General features: G+C 37.0%; 2 protein-coding genes across 2 annotated transcripts; both read left to right on the top strand.

Annotated features, from left to right (window-relative positions):
- Positions 1 to 3,405: 3,405 nt before the first annotated feature.
- mylz3 (myosin, light polypeptide 3, skeletal muscle) lies at positions 3,406 to 5,940 on the top strand. The gene is made up of 6 exons (XM_038280983.1): positions 3,406 to 3,538; positions 3,822 to 3,849; positions 4,776 to 4,919; positions 5,001 to 5,171; positions 5,260 to 5,337; positions 5,416 to 5,940. Exons 1-6 carry the CDS (start codon positions 3,536 to 3,538, stop codon positions 5,442 to 5,444), a joined length of 453 nt encoding a protein of 150 aa, XP_038136911.1. The 5' UTR covers positions 3,406 to 3,535; the 3' UTR covers positions 5,445 to 5,940.
- Positions 5,941 to 12,069: 6,129 nt separating this feature from the next.
- Positions 12,070 to 16,896, top strand: acadl (acyl-CoA dehydrogenase long chain). The gene is made up of 10 exons (XM_038280905.1): positions 12,070 to 12,158; positions 13,393 to 13,575; positions 14,194 to 14,331; positions 14,485 to 14,649; positions 14,727 to 14,793; positions 14,874 to 15,038; positions 15,118 to 15,333; positions 16,186 to 16,313; positions 16,386 to 16,472; positions 16,550 to 16,896. Exons 1-10 carry the CDS (start codon positions 12,070 to 12,072, stop codon positions 16,641 to 16,643), a joined length of 1,332 nt encoding a protein of 443 aa, XP_038136833.1. The 3' UTR covers positions 16,644 to 16,896.
- The last annotated feature ends 1,158 nt before the right edge of the window (positions 16,897 to 18,054 follow it).

Raw genomic sequence — 18,054 nt, forward strand, 5'->3', positions numbered from 1 at the left:
TTAGAATCTGCTCTTCTAACATATGGTTCTGACTGCTAAAGAGGACCTAAATCAGTTTAATGTAGGTGCAAAAACTACCCACATGAAGCTGGAAAAAGGTCGTTTAGTCAAGCAGCAATTAAAAACACAAAGATGTTATTAAAATGTAATGATTAAGTAGTTTCTGTGCTGTGGTGAGTTTTAAAACCATACTGAGAAAAGCCTCAGGATATTATGGTCATCTAAGAAGGGATTAACTGATTAAGATTGTAGAAGCTAAAGGATGCTTGGAGGTGAGGTGGTTGAAAGCTGATCAAATGTCTCAGAATTGCAGGGAAAAGTTGATGGCTGAATAGGGCCGCTGCTACATCTGTTATTCATCAACCCCTGTATTGAATAGAGACGGGGAGCTCTCAAAAATCTACTGCATAACTCTGAGGATTTTATTAACTGACCAAACAATATTTGATAAATACTGAAAATTGGTTTATTTTATTTTATTTTTTAGCTCTGGGTAAGTATGAATTGAACAGTGCGATGATTCATCCAACAAAAACTGAAATCATGAGCTCATTCTAGACAAGCAGAGGAACAGCCGGGAAAAAACATGGATGAATAAATTCCACAGAAACAGCTGAGGCCACCTAATTATTAAAATGTCTTACATGTAATTAAATCTCCGTATTAGTCCAAATGTTCTCCGAAGGAGACAAACAGGATTATGAACACAGAAAGAACGCTTGTCGATAGGGAAAGGACATAGGTTTCAGAAAAGATGCCAAACATCCATCCTGTCATAGATCAATGTTCATCATATTAAAATGGACGACACGGCTGTCCAAATGAACAGGCAGTCTGGGCCGGGATATCTCTGGGAGAATTGCAGAGCTAGACACTTGAGGTAAGACAATCTGTCCACTGTAAAGTTATTGGTCCCTTGAAATCTAGTGTTTTTACCAAGCCATTTAGGGGCCTGCTTAAACATCAGGAGGATGCTTTGATCAGATGAGGACACTTCTGGAGGAAAACTGTTTATTCAGGTATTGCTGCAAACAAATGGCACAGATTGGGAGGTGGAATAAAAAAAATGTGATCCAGAAATAAAAGTAAACATTATTTTTTTTATAAAGAATTTGTTTTTGAGTTACTGCTGTCTTCTTAGGTTGTTTTTATTTTTCTCAACTTTTTAAAAATATTTTATTTTTATTTTATATTTTCAAATAAAAAAATAGACATATTTTATATTTTCAATTTAAAATGATATAGTATTGTTCTTTTACAGCTTATATATATTTTTGCATATTGATTTTTTTTTTTTCAAATTGCTTTTTCCAGATAACCTCTATCCTAGTAAATTAAACCCACCCACCAGCGGATCATTTTTTAATTCATTTTTGCCTGCGAGTTTGGTCTAGCCTAGATCGATGCCTCAGGCCCTAGAATTGGCTGGCCAATCACAATGCAGAGATGTGTTTTGAATTTCTGGATGCAAAGAGGCTCTACTCTCATTCATTTTTAAGAAGGACGGATTCGCCATTTTATCGACAGGCTGTTTGTTTACACTCCCCAACCAGCTTTCTGTCGCACTTACGATGTCACAGTCAGTTGTGCTCATTGGTCAGAGCGTTGGCCAATAGGCACAGACATGGTTTGAAAAACAACGGGTTGTTCTCATCAACAATCTTCCAATGTCTCATTTATCGGGGCCAGACTTAATTACACATTTAATCTCACATTTAGTCTGGTTTATCAGGCTGGATAACCTCTCCACTGCGGCCATATTTTTATCTGGAGAGAAGAGTGGAGACACGTTTCTATTGGTCTGTAGGGATCCTAGCAACAACATTGTACTGGTCAATGTGTGCACCAAGAGCGAAGCAGTTGCATTGGGCTTGACGAGAACAAAATGTGATCTGTGAAACGCAATTTGGAACGAAAAAGGCAATGGAAAACAAATTTAGAAACAACTGAAAATAAAAAGTCTGTAAAAAAAAGTTTCTGGATTACTTTTTTCCCCCATTTCTTTCCATCATCTTTGCTATAATGGAACAATATTCACTCCGTAAATAATTGCTAACCAAATAGTGCTTGCAGGAAAGAAGGCACTAGTACCAAGAAGTAGTACACTCTTTAGCATCAATGCAGCTAGCATAGAGACGCCTTAGCTGCCACTAGCTTTATGTTTGCCCCTATCCTTTCCGTCATAGTCATATGGGTATAGCCAACCTCATAGAGTTTAACAGAAATAAATGTTCTTTTTCCACATGTACTCTTTGCATGACACATGCTAATCTACCCGTCATATGTTTTGGGTTTCAGAACTAAGCTAGCGTCATACCTGTTTGTATCTGCCCTGTTTTGACAGGCGTTAAGCTGAAGGCTGTCTGGATTCAGCACAGCAGTCAGGTGCTCCTTCCATACCCAGATCTTACTGTTGACCCCACGAAAGATGAACGATAGGGGCTACAATTTGAAATATTCGGATTGAGCCAAAGACTCGTAACGTAAAGCCATAGCTGCAGTGGAATGTTCTAGATCACGGTGTTCCGGTGTCACAACGACACATTCGGAGTCTAACTGAGAAGCAAGACTTGAAAACTGATGTTAACAGATGGCACCAATGCAAAGCTCATAGAGACACTACAGTATTCGATTCTTATTACTGAGATTGAGGTGTAGTTGATTTGGAAATCAAAAAATCAACGATACAACAAATTCCCTCTCAGGATGTTCATTTCAAGGCTGCTACTTCAATAAACAATTTCAAAGATAAAATCTGAAAGTTATGCTATTCTGTTCATCAAAACTTAAGGTGAGTGTTCAGAATTTGTTGTTTGGAAGAAAACGATTGAAGTGCGTAGATCCAGACATGACTGCACTCAGGGTTTGTCTGTTTTTTTTTACAATGTTTACCTTTTCGACTGCAGATTTGTCCGGTTTGTTAAAGCAGCAAAAGAAAAAAGGAAAAACTTCTGTATGATAAACCTCATAGATCTCAAGTTTACCAGCATGCTCACCAACTCCATACCTGCCGAAGGGGAGTTAACTTTTCAACTGCTTTTTTTCCCCCTGCTGTCATTTCACCATATGAGGAGGAGTGTTCTGGCCGTTTTAAAAATACCACCTTGTAAATAAGATTGACAGGTCCAAGGATCCATCTGAGGAAAGCAGCCTGATCTGCTGCATTTCCCCCATGTTAGCTATCCTCTAGAAAGTTTACCTCCACTGACCAGGTAGTTTTAGTATTTTATTCCTTAGAGATTATAAACCCCATGTCTTAATTCTGGAGACGTTGCTTGGCCTTCCAAAAATAGTCCCTTCCCCTTCTAAAGGCCGTCTCCCTTTGCTCTGAGGGGAGCACAGCTCTTCTTTCCCTAAGAAAGTTAAAGATGTTCCAAAGTGTCATTTGATCCCCCAACCCCCACTATGAGCATATGTGACATCACATGCCAGGCATAAATAAGGGGGCTTTGACCATGGCTCAGGACCACTCTATCTTGGGACTTCAGCTTCTCTTCTCCTTTCTTTCCGCTCCTCTGTGCACCTTCTCTCCAAAATGGTGTGTAGTAAATGTTGGATGGTTCAATTTGGGCTTGGTTTGGATTTTTGCTATCAGATTGGGCCCCTTAAAGCTTTTTGTTTGGAATTTCCCATTTGCAAGACTCCAAATTGTGTTTGTTTCGTCAACCTGGCTATAAGGGGTTCAACAAATACCCAAAGAAAAACACAAGAGCTCCATCATCCTTACCAATAGTTTGGAATGAAGTGGGTTTGGTTGCTTTTATTATTATTCTTTGATTCATGTGTTCATTTGTGCATTTTTTTGTGTTTCTATACGACAGACGGAGTTCACACCGGACCAGATTGAGGGTAAGTCAAGAAGATCTCGCTAGCTAAAGCTACGTCAATTCAGCGGGTGGAGAGAAAATACGAGAAAATACATCCTTGTAGTGTTTTGCACCAGCCAACAGAAATTTTCATATAGATTTTCCAATTATCACCCCAAGAAAACCACATCTCTTGTCTAAAAGCAGAGCAAAGACAGCTGTTGAAGATAGCATTCCAAACACTTGACTCTAATTGTCTATTCTAAGACAACCTAGCCCCCTTTTATAAGCGTAAGTGGTGTTAATTCCCAAGTGGGTGTAAGATACCGAGCTACTGGTATTGCATTACCAAACCATCTCCATCCCGTTATTTTCTTGTTGAGAGATGTGTCAAGGACTGCTTTGAGGGTCTAAGAAACACCCTTATGTCTTGGCAACCATTTTCTTGGTATCTTTTAGGATCCTTTTTCAAGCAAGGTGTCGCTAAGTTCATAGTCAGCATTCTCAGGTTCAATCAGCTGAAGCCATGTCTCTTTATGGCTTTGGTTTTCTCTGTCAGGGTCTATCAGTTTACTCCATGCAAGAATGAGGAGGGGTCGGGGTTGAAGGAGAGGGTACAGCTGTTGCTGCTAGGACTGAGACATAGGATTGCCTGGATCACTCAAAAAGGTCACTTTGAGTTCCTGGTGGGATTTGTAGAGATGGCAAACCTTTGTCTGGGGCCCATTTTTTTATCGTCTCTGCTTAGATACAGCTGTTGTTTTCAGTCAGCCATTAACAATGGCAAAAGCATGCGGTTAAGGCTCTTTTTAATCTTCAGTACAGCATGGCATTGTGCAGCTGTCACCAACAAGAATGTTCTAATCATCGAAAACACAGAAAGGCAATTATGACAAGCAGGCTTGACTTTTATCTGCCAGCTTGTTACCGAGACTTAAAACTCAACCGTTTCTTTCGTCTTTCCCTCAGACTTCAAGGAGGCTTTTGGTCTCTTTGACAGAGTCGGTGACAACCAGGTGGCCTACAACCAGGTGGCCGACATCATGCGTGCTCTGGGCCAGAACCCCACCAACAAGGCTGTTGTCAAAATCCTTGGCAACCCCAGCGCTGACGGTAGGAGAATAAAGTTCTTCAAGGAAAGTTCCAGCTGTTTTCTTGTATCTCCCTAAACAAGAGAGTGCTGTAAACCAACAGACATGGCCAACAAGAGGCTTAACTTCGACGCTTTCCTGCCCATGCTGAAGGAGGTCGACGCCCAACCCAAGGGAACCTACGACGACTACGTTGAGGGTCTGCGTGTCTTTGACAAGGAGGGCAACGGCACAGTTATGGGCGCTGAGCTGCGCATTGTGCTCTCCACTCTGGGTAAATTTAGACAGGCACATATATAGTTTGCTTAGCAGGCAGGGAGCTTGAAATTGAGAATCTGACATCCATTCTTGCACATCTCCAGGAGAGAAGATGAATGAGGCTGAGATTGACGCCCTTATGACTGGACAGGAAGATGAGGCTGGCAGTGTACACTATGAGGGTAAGCCTTCGAACTTTCAGGCCCCTATTTTTTAATGTTTCATTGAAACCATGTAATAACCCAAACCTTTTCCTGCAGCTTTCGTCAAGCACGTCATGTCTGTGTAAGAGGCCGGCAGCACGAGTGCTGAAGAAACTGTAGCTCACCTACAGACAGCCCAACAGTGTTCTGGACATCACACTGTTATAAAGACCAACCAAGGAAAGACAAGGACTATGTACAAGGGATGTTGAAGCAAACCCATCTTGTTGTTTTATTGTTTTCCTTTCCACTTCGTCTCAAACCCACCTCTCTCAGGACGCCACCTCTTTTGTTGTAGACCCCACCTATCACTCGGCCTCTACTCTCCCCCCCGGGGCATGTCGCCACTCTTGCCGCATGGGGTGAGGAACGGGGGAGAAGGGGTGACCACTCATCAAGTGAGGGTAGATCCCTCCCTTCCCACCGCCACCTCATTCAGTTCCGTCATCACTGGCCCAGCAATGCCAAAGGTGCTGGAGAGCGGTCGTGGACAGACCGCCAGAAGTTTCCCACCTCCCTGAAAAGTTGTATTTATTTTCACTCTGATTCATGTCAGAATAAACTTTTCCAACGTACATCCCACCCGGGCTGATTCTTGATCTTTCATTACCAACATTCACATCTAGACGCTAAATCTAGATTCTCCCAACTCCAATTTTTTTTACAGACTCTGGATCAGTTTATTTGATACCTATTTTTAAGCTACCAAACTGTTGCAAATATCTTCCATTTAGTTTTTTCAGGTAATAGACAAATTAAAATCTAATTTAGATGGTATCTTTTGGTCATATTACCATTTATTTCTATACTGATACATAAATAAATACATTTTAATGAAATATTACATATTAGGACTGGTAGGTGTTTAACCCTCTACAGTACTTGATTTTATTCCTTTAAATAGACTTTTAATGTTTTATAAATGATTTATTTAATACAGGGATATGGTTGCAATGCATAATTATAGAATACATTCCTGTTTGGCTGTTTCATCTGCTGCTTATCATTTCAAAACATTTTCTTCCATTTATGGAGTTAATTTAGCTACTTTAGGGAGGTAAATGGCAGAAATAACCAACTTCCTATCTGTCTTTTTTTAAATAGTAAAAATTACAACAAATTCATATTGATTTGAATCCCTTTATGCATAAAATATAAGATGAAACAATATGTTGATTATGTCATCTTTATATGGATTATTTATCGTAATTAGACAAAACTTCCTGAAAATTATATGAAAATCCAAAGTTTGTCTTTTCTGCCATTACAACTTGGTACGTTATTTACAAGTATTTTATAGAACTGACTTCAAATCATCTGTGGTCGCAGTGGCGATTAAAAAATCCCCCTTCAAGAATGAAATGTATGCATTTTTTTTTATAGAAAACATGCCACTAACCCTGAGAATCTTTGTAAAACATGTTGTGCTGAAGAAATGCAAACCGATCATTTGCACTGGTGAACTATAGCTTTTTATGTTTTTTCATTTCTTTTTTTATAACTCACTGATGTAAGAACATCTTCAAAGACAAACATTTGCAGTCAACATCCTGCTGACAGTTTTTGCAAGCCCAACAAGACTTGAAAACAGCTTTTTTATGAAAACCAAAAATGTTCATCTCTATGCAGATGACGCAGTCGGCTTACTAAAGCTGAATCTTGTCCTGAATCCTTCCCAGACAAATTTTATTCTTTTAGCAACTCAAAAGGCTCAATCCAAGTACCTCTAATTGTAGCTCCTACCTCCTGTTCTTAGCATTTACCTCTTCACCTTTGGCGGGGTCAAGAGTAAGTCTATCCAGGTAAAGCAGCTATAGACAGAAAGCTTTCAGCCTCACTGACGTCATTAAGGACTCACGCTGGTCAAGTTTCTACCATAGCCTTCCAGAAAACTACTCCAATGTAGAAAAAGGGCTGCTGCCCTCCATTATAAAACCCAAAATATATGCAAGGGAGAACATTTGTATGTCACACAGAGTACATCTCACCAAGTAATATATTTTTCTTCAACTTCATGATGTTGTTTGTGCCTAAATTGTCTGTCTATGAATGTCAGGAGGTCCCTTTGCTAATGGAATTGCTGCTGAAGAGCATCTTGCTTGCTGGTCTTAGTTCCTTCCTAACTGCTTGCACTATTTTATTGACCTGTTGTGTTTGCATTTCCACCACAGCTTCAAGGACCTTACCAATTTGAGACATTTGGATCGAGAGTAAAATTAGACCATGTGTGATTCCTGCTATAAATACATCGGTATCTAGATGACTCCTTCACTTCTTAAACACTTGTGCATCAATTATTGAAAAAGTTGAGACAGAAACTTTCTCTTTTAATGTAATAAATGCTGTGATGGACAGGCGACCTGTCCAGGGTGTACAATGCCTCTCGCCCATAGACAGCTGGAGACCCCCGACCCCACTTAGGTTAAGCATGTCAGAAAATGGATGGATGGATGTAATAAATGACTTATAGCTTACACTTTTTCGTCTGTGTTGGACTATGGTGAGCTTATACTCAACATATTCTCATTATCAGTTCGTATGAAATCGTACGAAAAGTTATCCACAGTATTTCGTACGTTTTTGACGTTTTTCCACGAAGATACAGATCAGTGCGCATGCGCAGGCAGACAGACGAAAAAAGCAGATCCGCGGACGGTCGTAAAACTGGGAAAAACAGTGCAATAATTACTTCTTGATGTCTCAAACTACGTTGCTTGCTGTTTTGTATCTTAGGGTTAGGGTCAGGGTTAGGGTTAATTGTATGTTAAATTCTATGTTATTGAATGGTGCGTAAGATGCGCATGCGCAAGGATATCGCAAGACGTAAAAATACGACGAAAAAAATGTCAAAAATGTACGGAATTACTGTGCATAACTTTTCGTACCATTTCGTACGAACTGATAATAAGAATACACTGTTATACTTGTGCATGCACCCAGTGTTTTTTACAAGGTTGACACAGTTTATTATTTTGCATTGAGATTTGTCACCAACTGCAACAGTTTGATCAATGACTGTCAGTTATATTCTAGCGTTGGATATGCTTCTGTGACTACCACAGGCTGCATTGTTGGTTCTGCTTTATAATTAAGGTCATTCTAGGTCTATATCTACATCTCCCTGAGTGCATTTAAAGCTAGATTGATGGTCTTATTCAATTTTCAGGGTTTTTGAGTCTAAAAACATTCTTTTCAAATAGTATTTAAGGAAGCAGTTTATATATAATGTTTTGTAACTGTTCTTTTTATTTATTTTATCCTTAAAAAATTTTGTCTGGTCTTCCTTAAAAATTTGAGTTAATCTAAATATGTTTTTTGTTAAATAAAAGTTTGACAAAAAACAATATTAGTGATAACTGTACCAAGTGAACCATAAGAGGTACAGTCCACGTAGAGTAAAATAAAACTGCAGCTCAGGAATGTGGATGGAATATGAACTTATTTACCATTAATGGAGAAAAAAACAAAAATTTTCATTCATTCAGAGAAAATGTTCTGATTAGAAATTGTTAGAAAATAGTTATTTCGGACCAACATGCAGAAAGCCAATCAGAATCAGAAATACTTTAATAATCCCAGGGCGAAGTTACTTTTGTTACATGATTCCATCTGTAATAGAATGACTATAGGTTTGATATAACACAGTTTCATATCATATATATATAAAATTAGGGCCCCCCCTCCATCAGTTTGGGGTCCTTGACTCCTTATTTAGATAAGGAGTAGCGCTAAAGTTAAAAAAGGTCGCCCCCTTGTGGTAATAAAAGGAAGTGAATACATTCTAACTTCACTGACGTAAATTATTTTGTTTTTTTTAATATTATATTTTTTTTGCTTTGTATTATAGTTATTTTGTTCTCCTTTTTATTCACACAGAAAACTGTAAATTCAAGCTCTTCTCTCTTTTTAACTGGGGCACAAAGACACCGACAACTCCTACCTATTATTTTATCCCTTTAATAACAACATGTGGATTAATTTAAATTCAAAATCTTAATGTTGCCTATATGGTAATACTTAGTATAGTGGAGAGAGGAGACAGATTTTACTTTTTCCTCAATTTCTCACAGGGTAGTAGTTTTAGAATGAACATATTTTTACACATTTAACCCACATCTGTTCCCTACACACCCATACAATTACATGTTCAGAAGCTAAATCTAAAGTGAGTAACGTGGATAAACAGCATTTGCCACATTTATTAACAAATAAAACTCATTTGAATCATTTTTGTCTCCAAATTATTAGATCATTCTTATAATATGATTAATATTAATAATATCTAATTACCATTGCATACCATCTCGTGTAAAAAGTAAATACAGCAATGTTTCTTTAGTACAGGGGTTCCTATAGTAGGGGTTGGGACCATTGGGACCCCTAAGGGTCAGGACCTTAAATGAGATAGTTTTGATCATTATGATGTGATCCTGCAAGTACATGAGGGGAAAAAGTATTATTAAAAAAATAATAAATGAAAAAATGACGTAAGTAGATGGAACATTTCTTCAATTTACAATATAAATATTGTAAATTGAAGAAATACAAGAATTAAAGGGGTAGGAGTACATAAGGTTTACTTCTTCCTACTCCTTTTCGCACTCAGGAAAGAAGGGTACCTTGTTTGTTGTTTTTCTCTCCAATGTTTTTAAACATTGTTTTTTTTTTTTTGTCTTTTTCTTGCATGTTCGAAATAAAGATACCAATAATAAAAAAAACATGTATTTATTTATCTAGTAGTTCATTTCACTATTAAATATACCATTAAATAATACCATGCTAACCTAAACGTCCCGTTGAATATTTAAAAAATACATTTGATTCAATTTGTAAAGCTCAATGTAAAAGCAAGAGATGTGAAGAAAAGTAAAAAAAAAAAAAATTTGTTAGAAAAACTAGAATATTTTAAATAAAAAAAAAAGAAATTGAGAAAACCATTAGATTTCTAGATATAAAACCATAAAAAATTCTATTTGAAATAATACAACTTAGAAAAATAAATAGTTTATCACCCATCTTCTCCACCTTCAGGCTCATGATGCCTATCTCCAGCAGTCTATGGGGGAAAAGCGGGTACACCATAAATAAAAAAATGAAAAAGCAATAAAAAGAAAAGTCTAACAAAGAACCCAAAACGATTCTCCATTCGTAAGGGGTGGACCCGTTCTCCGGGTTCAATTTGCATGTTTTCTAAGCCCTAACAAGTTGTTGGGCTATTTGATAAACGTCCTTGATGGGAAGCGAAACGCTCAAACTAGAAAGAAAGTGCAGTGGATCAAAAAAAAATAATAACTTTTTGGAATGATCATTACCAGGGCTGTACGCCGGGCCCAAAAAATACAGAGGCCAAGAGTCAGAACATCTAGTTACCATAGCGACAGTGCATGTTGACTTAGGGTGATTAAATAGCTGCTTTTATTAGATAGTTGGGCTAGTTTTCGTTCTTGAAATATAAAACACCTCACAGTTTGGTGAGGGACAAAGATCATCGCCCTTGTTGTGGATATTTCTGTTTTTTTTGTTTTTTTTTGCAAAGCCATGTGAAACAGCATATGGGTTGTTTGGTAGTAATGTGTGCACTACTGTGTTACACTGAGCATGTGTAAAATAAATGGTGTGTGAGAAGTTCTCCAACCTGTATGAAGCCATAATGTAGGTAATAGTAAACCATCTTGGCAACTGCATTGACAATAGACTGCTGCAGAAATGGCTCATACTACAGCCCTACGGTCAGATTCACTGTCATTTATTTTGGTGAATATCACAGTTTAAGCAATAGAAAAAATAATTGATAACGAGGGCATGACCTCTGTGTCCTCAATGGTAGTTACGGCCCTGATTATGACCTGGATGAGTGAGAATCTTCACCAGCAGACTTACCTCCTGTTATTAAGTCTATTTTAATAGTCCCAGTAACCTTTGGACCTGTTATAAGTTTACAGTAACACACCTTTCTCATTATCACTAATCTGCCACTCCTTTTTTTTTTTTTTTTTTTTTTTTTTCCCCTTACAAAATTAAGTCCTTTTTTTTTCAGTGGCCCTAATCCTCTTCCGTACTTCATGGTGCCCATCTACCGTAAGATCCAAAATTCTGAGATTAAAGTCAGAATTCTGAGATTAAAGTCAAAATTCTGACTTTAATCTCAGAATTCTGACTTTTTTCCCATACTGAACTGAAAAAATAACATTTAAAAATCAGTTAACTTTTTTTTTTTTTTTCAGTGGCCCTAATCCTCTTCCGTACTTTTTAGATTTGATGTAATGATAAAAAAAATTATCCGTCTTAAAATCTGGATTTAAATAATATACAGTTTTGTCTATCATTTTATTGAAAACGTAAATCCAGAATAGTGGCTTGTTAAGAATCTACCACTAGGTGACAGCAGGGAACAAGATGCCCCAGATTCCTCAGCTCAAAGAAGAAAAAAGAGAACTACAAAAAAAGGAGGTGTCACTCTGCTTCATATGATATGTTTTTCTGCGTTCTCTGAAAGACAACAAACGTTTAAAGTTTAAAAAGAAATGTACGCGTATATTAAATTTAAAGCTGTGTTTTTAATACTAGAAAACCAAACCAGTTAAATTTGGGGAAAAAAATGAAAACGCCTTCCACACCTATAGCATAAAGCAACCGAGTGGTCGGTGTTTACAAACTAGACGATCTTTGCTTCTCCTGTTTCTGCGTTTGTTTGACTGATTTTCAACCAGGATGTTCTTAAAGAAAGCTTTTAAATCGTGTTTGTTTGGAGTTAAACATGTCTCCAGACGAGGACAGGCGCTTCCTGCAGCCGCTGCCAGGTTAAACACGACGTTTACATTTTCTTATTAACTATTAAAGAGAGATAGATATATGTAGGTGGCTGAGAGGGAGAAAAAAATCTAAATTTTAAAAGTAGAAATGTTTTTAGTCTGTTAGTGTGAAGTTATAATGATAACATTTCTGATCACTCTGTGACATAAGCGTCAAATGTTCTATTGGATGCAAAGGTTGTTTGTAAACAGGTCACTGTAACCTTTGACACACTTCTTTTACAGCCTCTTTTACTGGAAAGATCCTTAAATATCAGTTTTAAAAACTTTAATCAGCTCAGAAAACGAAACAAGAATGTTTTTTGGGGAAAAAAAGGAATTTTGATATGTTTCTATAACTTGAAGGAAGAGAAAAATGACAAAACCAGTTTCAGATCAATTTGGTTTAAATATGCAGAAAAAAAAACTGAATATGGTTCTATTATTATTGCAAAGAACAAATTTTTTAAAATGGGATTAAGAGAAAATGCAATCAAGAAATGAAAGTTCAAAAAACGTTTTAAAGACAACTTTGCTGTCTTAGATTTTGTTTTTCAAAAATATTTTTTTCAAATTTATTACATATATATATGTGTATGTATATATATATATATATATATATATATATATATATATATATATATTATTTTTTTCCCCTTTTTTTATTTTTCAACAGATTTTTAGTTTACTTTTTTAAGTGTCTTCTTTAGATTGAGATTTATGAACTGCATTTAAAAAAATGTTAACGAGATTTTTACAGGTCAAGAGGCAGCGCTCGTAGTGGGCTTGAAGTAAGGAGAATGTGATCTATAAAACGATTTTGAAAAGAATACAGTCAGTAAAACTCGGTTTAAAAACCAGACACTAAAAAAACTTTAATAAAAACGTGAAAATAAGAAATGTGTGTATATATATACACATGTATATGTATATATATATATGTATATATATGTATATGTATATATATATATATATATATATATATATATATATATATATATGTATATATGTATATACATATATATATATATATATATATGTATATATATATATAAAATGATGTGTCTATTTTTTTAACATCATCTGAGAAAAACTTTTCCAAAATTTCATTTTTGGATTACAATGTTTTTTTTATTTTTTTATTCCAATATTCAGTGTGGTCCACAATAATGGTGCAAAATTCACTTCATAGCGGAGTAGTACCTTTCTCAAAACAAACCATTATAGTTCTGTTTCCTCACAGGAAGCAGCACACTGAGGCTCAGCAGCAAGGGACGCCTCGTGTCGCCTCGATCCGACCAGAGACCTCCAGCGCCAGAACCCTGATGGACATCGGGACTCGTCGCATCTTTAACGAGGACCACGATATCTTCAGGCAAAGCGTTCGCCGTTTCTTCCAAGAGGAAGTTGTTCCACACCACAAAGAGTAGGTGGTTGGATATGGAGTGAACTTATTTTTGCTATAAATTGCTATAAATTTAACATTTTTAAAAAAAGGCAATCTGGGATCGGAAGTTTGTTTTTGCCAATCTTTTTTTCTTGAAATGTGTTTTTCATATTTTAGAATTTTATTTTTGTAATTTTTTCTGCAGCTGTTATATTTTGAAAGTTTATTTAAAAATAAATGTTTTTTTTCTTTTTGTTTTACATATTTCTGTTGTTTCGATTTAGTTTGAATGCACTGTTTTCAAATTGCAAATGGACGGTTGAAACAACATTTTCGGCGGTTCAGAGCAAGTTGTACTGGCCTTGAAGTGAAGAAAATTTTAGCTGTAAAACATAATTTGAAAAATTAAAATGGAGAAAAGAAAGTAAACTAAAATGAGAAAGCATAACAATTTCTTTCAAAACCATTCTTTTCATTAAAAAAAAAAATTGTAAAAGTTTCATTTTTAGAAGGAATTTTTTTTATTTCATCAACAAAACATGTTATTTGTTCACAAGATTAATGAAGCAAAATTCACTCCATAGAGCCAGAGGGAGATGATGAAAGAAAAAGTATTTTTTTTTACGGTTTAGGTTAGAACTTTATTTGTTCTCCCAGGTGGGAAAAAGCGGGCCAGGTGAGCAGGGAGGTGTGGGAAAAGGCTGGAGAGCTAGGTCTGCTCGGGTTGATGGTACCGGAGGAGCATGGTGGCATTGGAGGGGATGTGTTTTCTGCAGCCATCACATGGGAAGAGCAGTGAGTTTGCAATTCATCCACTTATCTGTATTCATTGATATCTGCTATTAATAACTGAAAACATTTATACAGATACTTCAAAATGAGAAGCAACCTTTTAAGACTAAACATTTGTTATTTTTATAATAAAATTCAACTTTGTTCCATTGTCAGAATGTACACCAACTGCACGGGTCCGGGTTTTGCTTTGCACTCGGACATAGTCATGCCTTACATCGTAAACTATGGGACTAAGGAGCAGATCGAACGCTTCGTTCCCACTATGACTGCTGGGAAATGCATTGGGGCGATCGCAATGACTGAGCCTGGAGCCGGCAGGTGAGGACGGCAGCCTCACTTCCTGTCTTGCGTTAAAGATATTCCTAACCAAGGTGTCTCTGTTTAAACTGCTGCAGTGACCTTCAGGGTGTGAGGACATATGCCAAGAAGGACGGCAGTGACTGGATCCTGAATGGCAACAAAGTAAGAGTTTAGTAAAAATCCAGTAGGGAACTTCAACTACAAATGCATCATGGGGTTCAATGTCTTTCTCTTCCTCTAAGGTATTCATCACTAACGGTTGGATGGCCGATGTGGTGGTGGTGGTGACCGTGACAAACCGCGAGGCAAAGGCAGCTGCACATGGCATCAGTCTGTTCCTTGTGGAAAATGGCATGAAGGGCTTCCAAAAAGGACGGAAACTTGAGAAAATAGGCCTGAAGGCACAGGTAGCGGGTGTCCGACGCAGATCCTGATAACGAATGGCTCAATTTACGGATGCTTGATTTCTCCTTTTTTGTCTCAAAGGACACGGCGGAACTTTTTTTTGAGGATGTGCGGCTTCCAGCTAGTGCTCTTCTGGGTGAACTCAACAAGGGTTTCTACTACCTGATGAATGAACTGCCACAGGAGCGTCTAGTGATTGCTGACATGGCCATATCCAGCTGTGAGTTCATGTTTGAGGAGACCAGGAACTATGTTATGCAGAGGAAGGCTTTTGGAAAGACCATCGCTCATCTACAGGTCTGTATCACCAAATGGCCCTCTTTTAGTTTTTAACTTGAAAAAGCATCTTTTATATAGTTTGCAGCAATAGTATGGCTCAAAACAGTAAAGGTGAAAAATATGTTGGGGCCTTGTCCGGGATTGTATCTTTGTATTTTCTTTGTTTTCCTCTTAAATCTGTTAGGAGGCTGTGTTGCCTAATTGTTTTTTTCTTTACATTTCTTTGTTGAAGTCATGAGGGTAACTCATAGATTGTAGCTCTATGTCTAAACTATGACTTTTTTTCTCCTCAGTATTATTTTCTTATAAAAAATGTGGATATTCACTTGTTGCATGGACTGAACTTGGTGGTTTCAGAGAAAATATACTCACAGTGAACTTCCTTTGTAAATATTGAGTGAATTTTGTTCCATAATGGTTGCAAGCAAAAAGTATGATCTGTTGATATAAAGAAAAAATCATCCTTGAAAATTTTTTTTGATAATTGAAAAAAGGTTTTGAGAGTTATGTACTTTTTTCATAGATGTTTTTTGTATTTCAGTAATGTGAAGTTTTAACCTGTTACTTTCTCACACTTTTTAAAATTAATTTATTTGTTATACAAATCACATTCTTTTCACTTGAAGCCAAACACCATTGTGACTTAACATCCATGCAGACCAATGGACTGCCATTTATTGCCGATCCTGGTAAAGATGCACAAGGGAATTTTATTGATTAACCAAATTCTATATTTAATGTTTATGTATTTAAATTACACCGGTGTAGTTCATATCTTGCAAATTAAACAGTTTCTTTAGACCTTTAAAAGAGAAGCTGGCCCACAGCATGACCAATCATCCACCAGTTAAAGTTCTTTGTGATTTCCAGACGGTGCAGCACAAGCTGGCTGAGCTGAAGACAGAGATCTGCGTTGGCCGTGCCTTCATCGATAACTGCCTTACGCTGCTTTCCGAGAAACGCCTGGATCCATCCACAGCATCTATGGCCAAGTTCTGGTGAGAAATCTCACATAAAATCGCAAATGTCAAAAATAAAGAAAAGACCTTCACTCTAAATCTCCCAAACAGGGCGTCGGATCTTCAGAACAAAGTGGCCACCCAGTGCCTGCAGCTCCATGGAGGATGGGGCTATATGTGGGAATACCCTATTGCTAAGTAGGTGCTGCAGCTTTAAGGTAGACCCCTGATCGGACGTTTGCTTTATGTTAACCCTTCTTTCTCTGTTGTTTCAGGGCGTTTGTGGACTCACGCATTCAGCCCATCTACGGAGGAACTAATGAGATCATGAAGGAGCTGATTGCACGCAGCATCGTTAGTCAGAAGTGAGACTCTTGGGTGTCTGATGTAAACAAAGCGCCGGGTGAAGCGGGATGAAACCTTTTGGAACAAAGAACCACTTCCGGACTCAGTCTGGAATTTTCTTGTAGATTCTGTTCTTCAGTTGATGTAATTTATCTAATTTATAATAAAAAAAATTATGATTTTAGATAAAAGGGAAGAATTGTACTGTAATCTGATCTGTTATTGTCTTTCTTTGTCAGATCTGTACACAAAATAAATGAATAAGGGATTTAAAGTATCTGAACCTTTTTAGAAAAATGTTTTCTATTTAGCTTAAAGCTATGGTCAAGTTAACTGACTTTTACTTCTTTATGACAAATGGCAGTGTCCTGCTCTCTCTTTACTTTAGTCTTTTAAGCATTGTTTTTGCCCAGGATTACGTAACTCCATATGCATAGTATTGGTTAACAATAGTGTTGTGCCGATGCCATTTTTTGGCCCCGATACAGATACCCGATACCTGGCTGTGCAGTATCGGCCTATACCGATACCATAATAATTTAAAATAATTGCCATCATGGCTTTGTCAAGCTACTGCCTACCTTTGGGAAGCAGGATAAAATCTAATACAAAGTGAAACCAGTAGAACTTTTTATTGCCTATCAGGAGTGGGTGACAATAGTTGAATAAACTTATGGCTCTCAAACAGGTATTGGTGCCCTATTTGTTGGTACTCGCCGATACCGATACCACCATTTTAGGGCAGTATCGGGGCCCCGTCCGATACTGGTATCGGTATCGGTGCAACACTAGTTAACAAGCCGAGGCAATGGAGGCGAGTGAATGAAACTTCCAGGATACACTGCAAAAAATAGAAATCTTAAGTCATTTTTTTCTTAAAATAAGTAGATTTTTCCCAAATAAGGAGGTAAGTGAAACGCATTGCCAATGGAAACAAGACATTTTATATTTAGAATTTTAAAAAGCAATTTTATTGTCTTATTTTGAGTGCATGTTTACAACGTAGTAAAAGGGGCCGGAGATTTAAAAACTTTTTTATTTTGAGAAAAAAGACATTACGAGAATAAAATCGTAATAATATGAATATAAAGTTGGAAAATAATAAGAATGAAGTTATCATACCACAACCCATTTCAGAAAGAAAACTTTGAGCTCCGACCAGCATATGACGTCCGACCAAAAGAACCAAACCGAAACCAGAGTCCACTTTGACATTCTGTCCAATTTGATGCTGGTGTGCTAAAACATTCCCTTATTTGTCAAGCCGATGCCAAAGTGTAACTTCAACTTATGCTCGATATTCCTCATTTTAGGGAAGAAAGTTTCTTGTAAGAGTTAGTCATAAAATACAACTTTACAATTGTAATATTAGGACTTTATACTCATAGTATTACTTTATTCGCATAATTGTATGACTTTATTCTTGAAATGTTAC

This window comes from Cyprinodon tularosa, unplaced genomic scaffold (genome assembly GCF_016077235.1).
Source record: "Cyprinodon tularosa strain WSP-4 unplaced genomic scaffold, ASM1607723v1 ctg166, whole genome shotgun sequence".
NCBI lineage: Eukaryota > Metazoa > Chordata > Actinopteri > Cyprinodontiformes > Cyprinodontidae > Cyprinodon > Cyprinodon tularosa.

Excerpts from the sequence above, each read along its gene's own strand:
- mylz3 (XM_038280983.1), top strand. Across the intron at positions 3,850-4,775 it reads CACACCGGACCAGATTGAGG|ACTTCAAGGAGGCTTTTGGT; the intron begins GTAAGTCAAGAA and ends TCTTTCCCTCAG. Across the intron at positions 4,920-5,000 it reads TGGCAACCCCAGCGCTGACG|ACATGGCCAACAAGAGGCTT; the intron begins GTAGGAGAATAA and ends GTAAACCAACAG.
- acadl (XM_038280905.1), top strand. The coding sequence starts at position 12,070 with ATGTTCTTAAAGAAAGCTTTTAAATCGTGTTTGTTTGGAGTTAAACAT. Across the intron at positions 14,650-14,726 it reads ACTGAGCCTGGAGCCGGCAG|TGACCTTCAGGGTGTGAGGA; the intron begins GTGAGGACGGCA and ends AAACTGCTGCAG. Across the intron at positions 15,039-15,117 it reads AAATAGGCCTGAAGGCACAG|GACACGGCGGAACTTTTTTT; the intron begins GTAGCGGGTGTC and ends TTTGTCTCAAAG.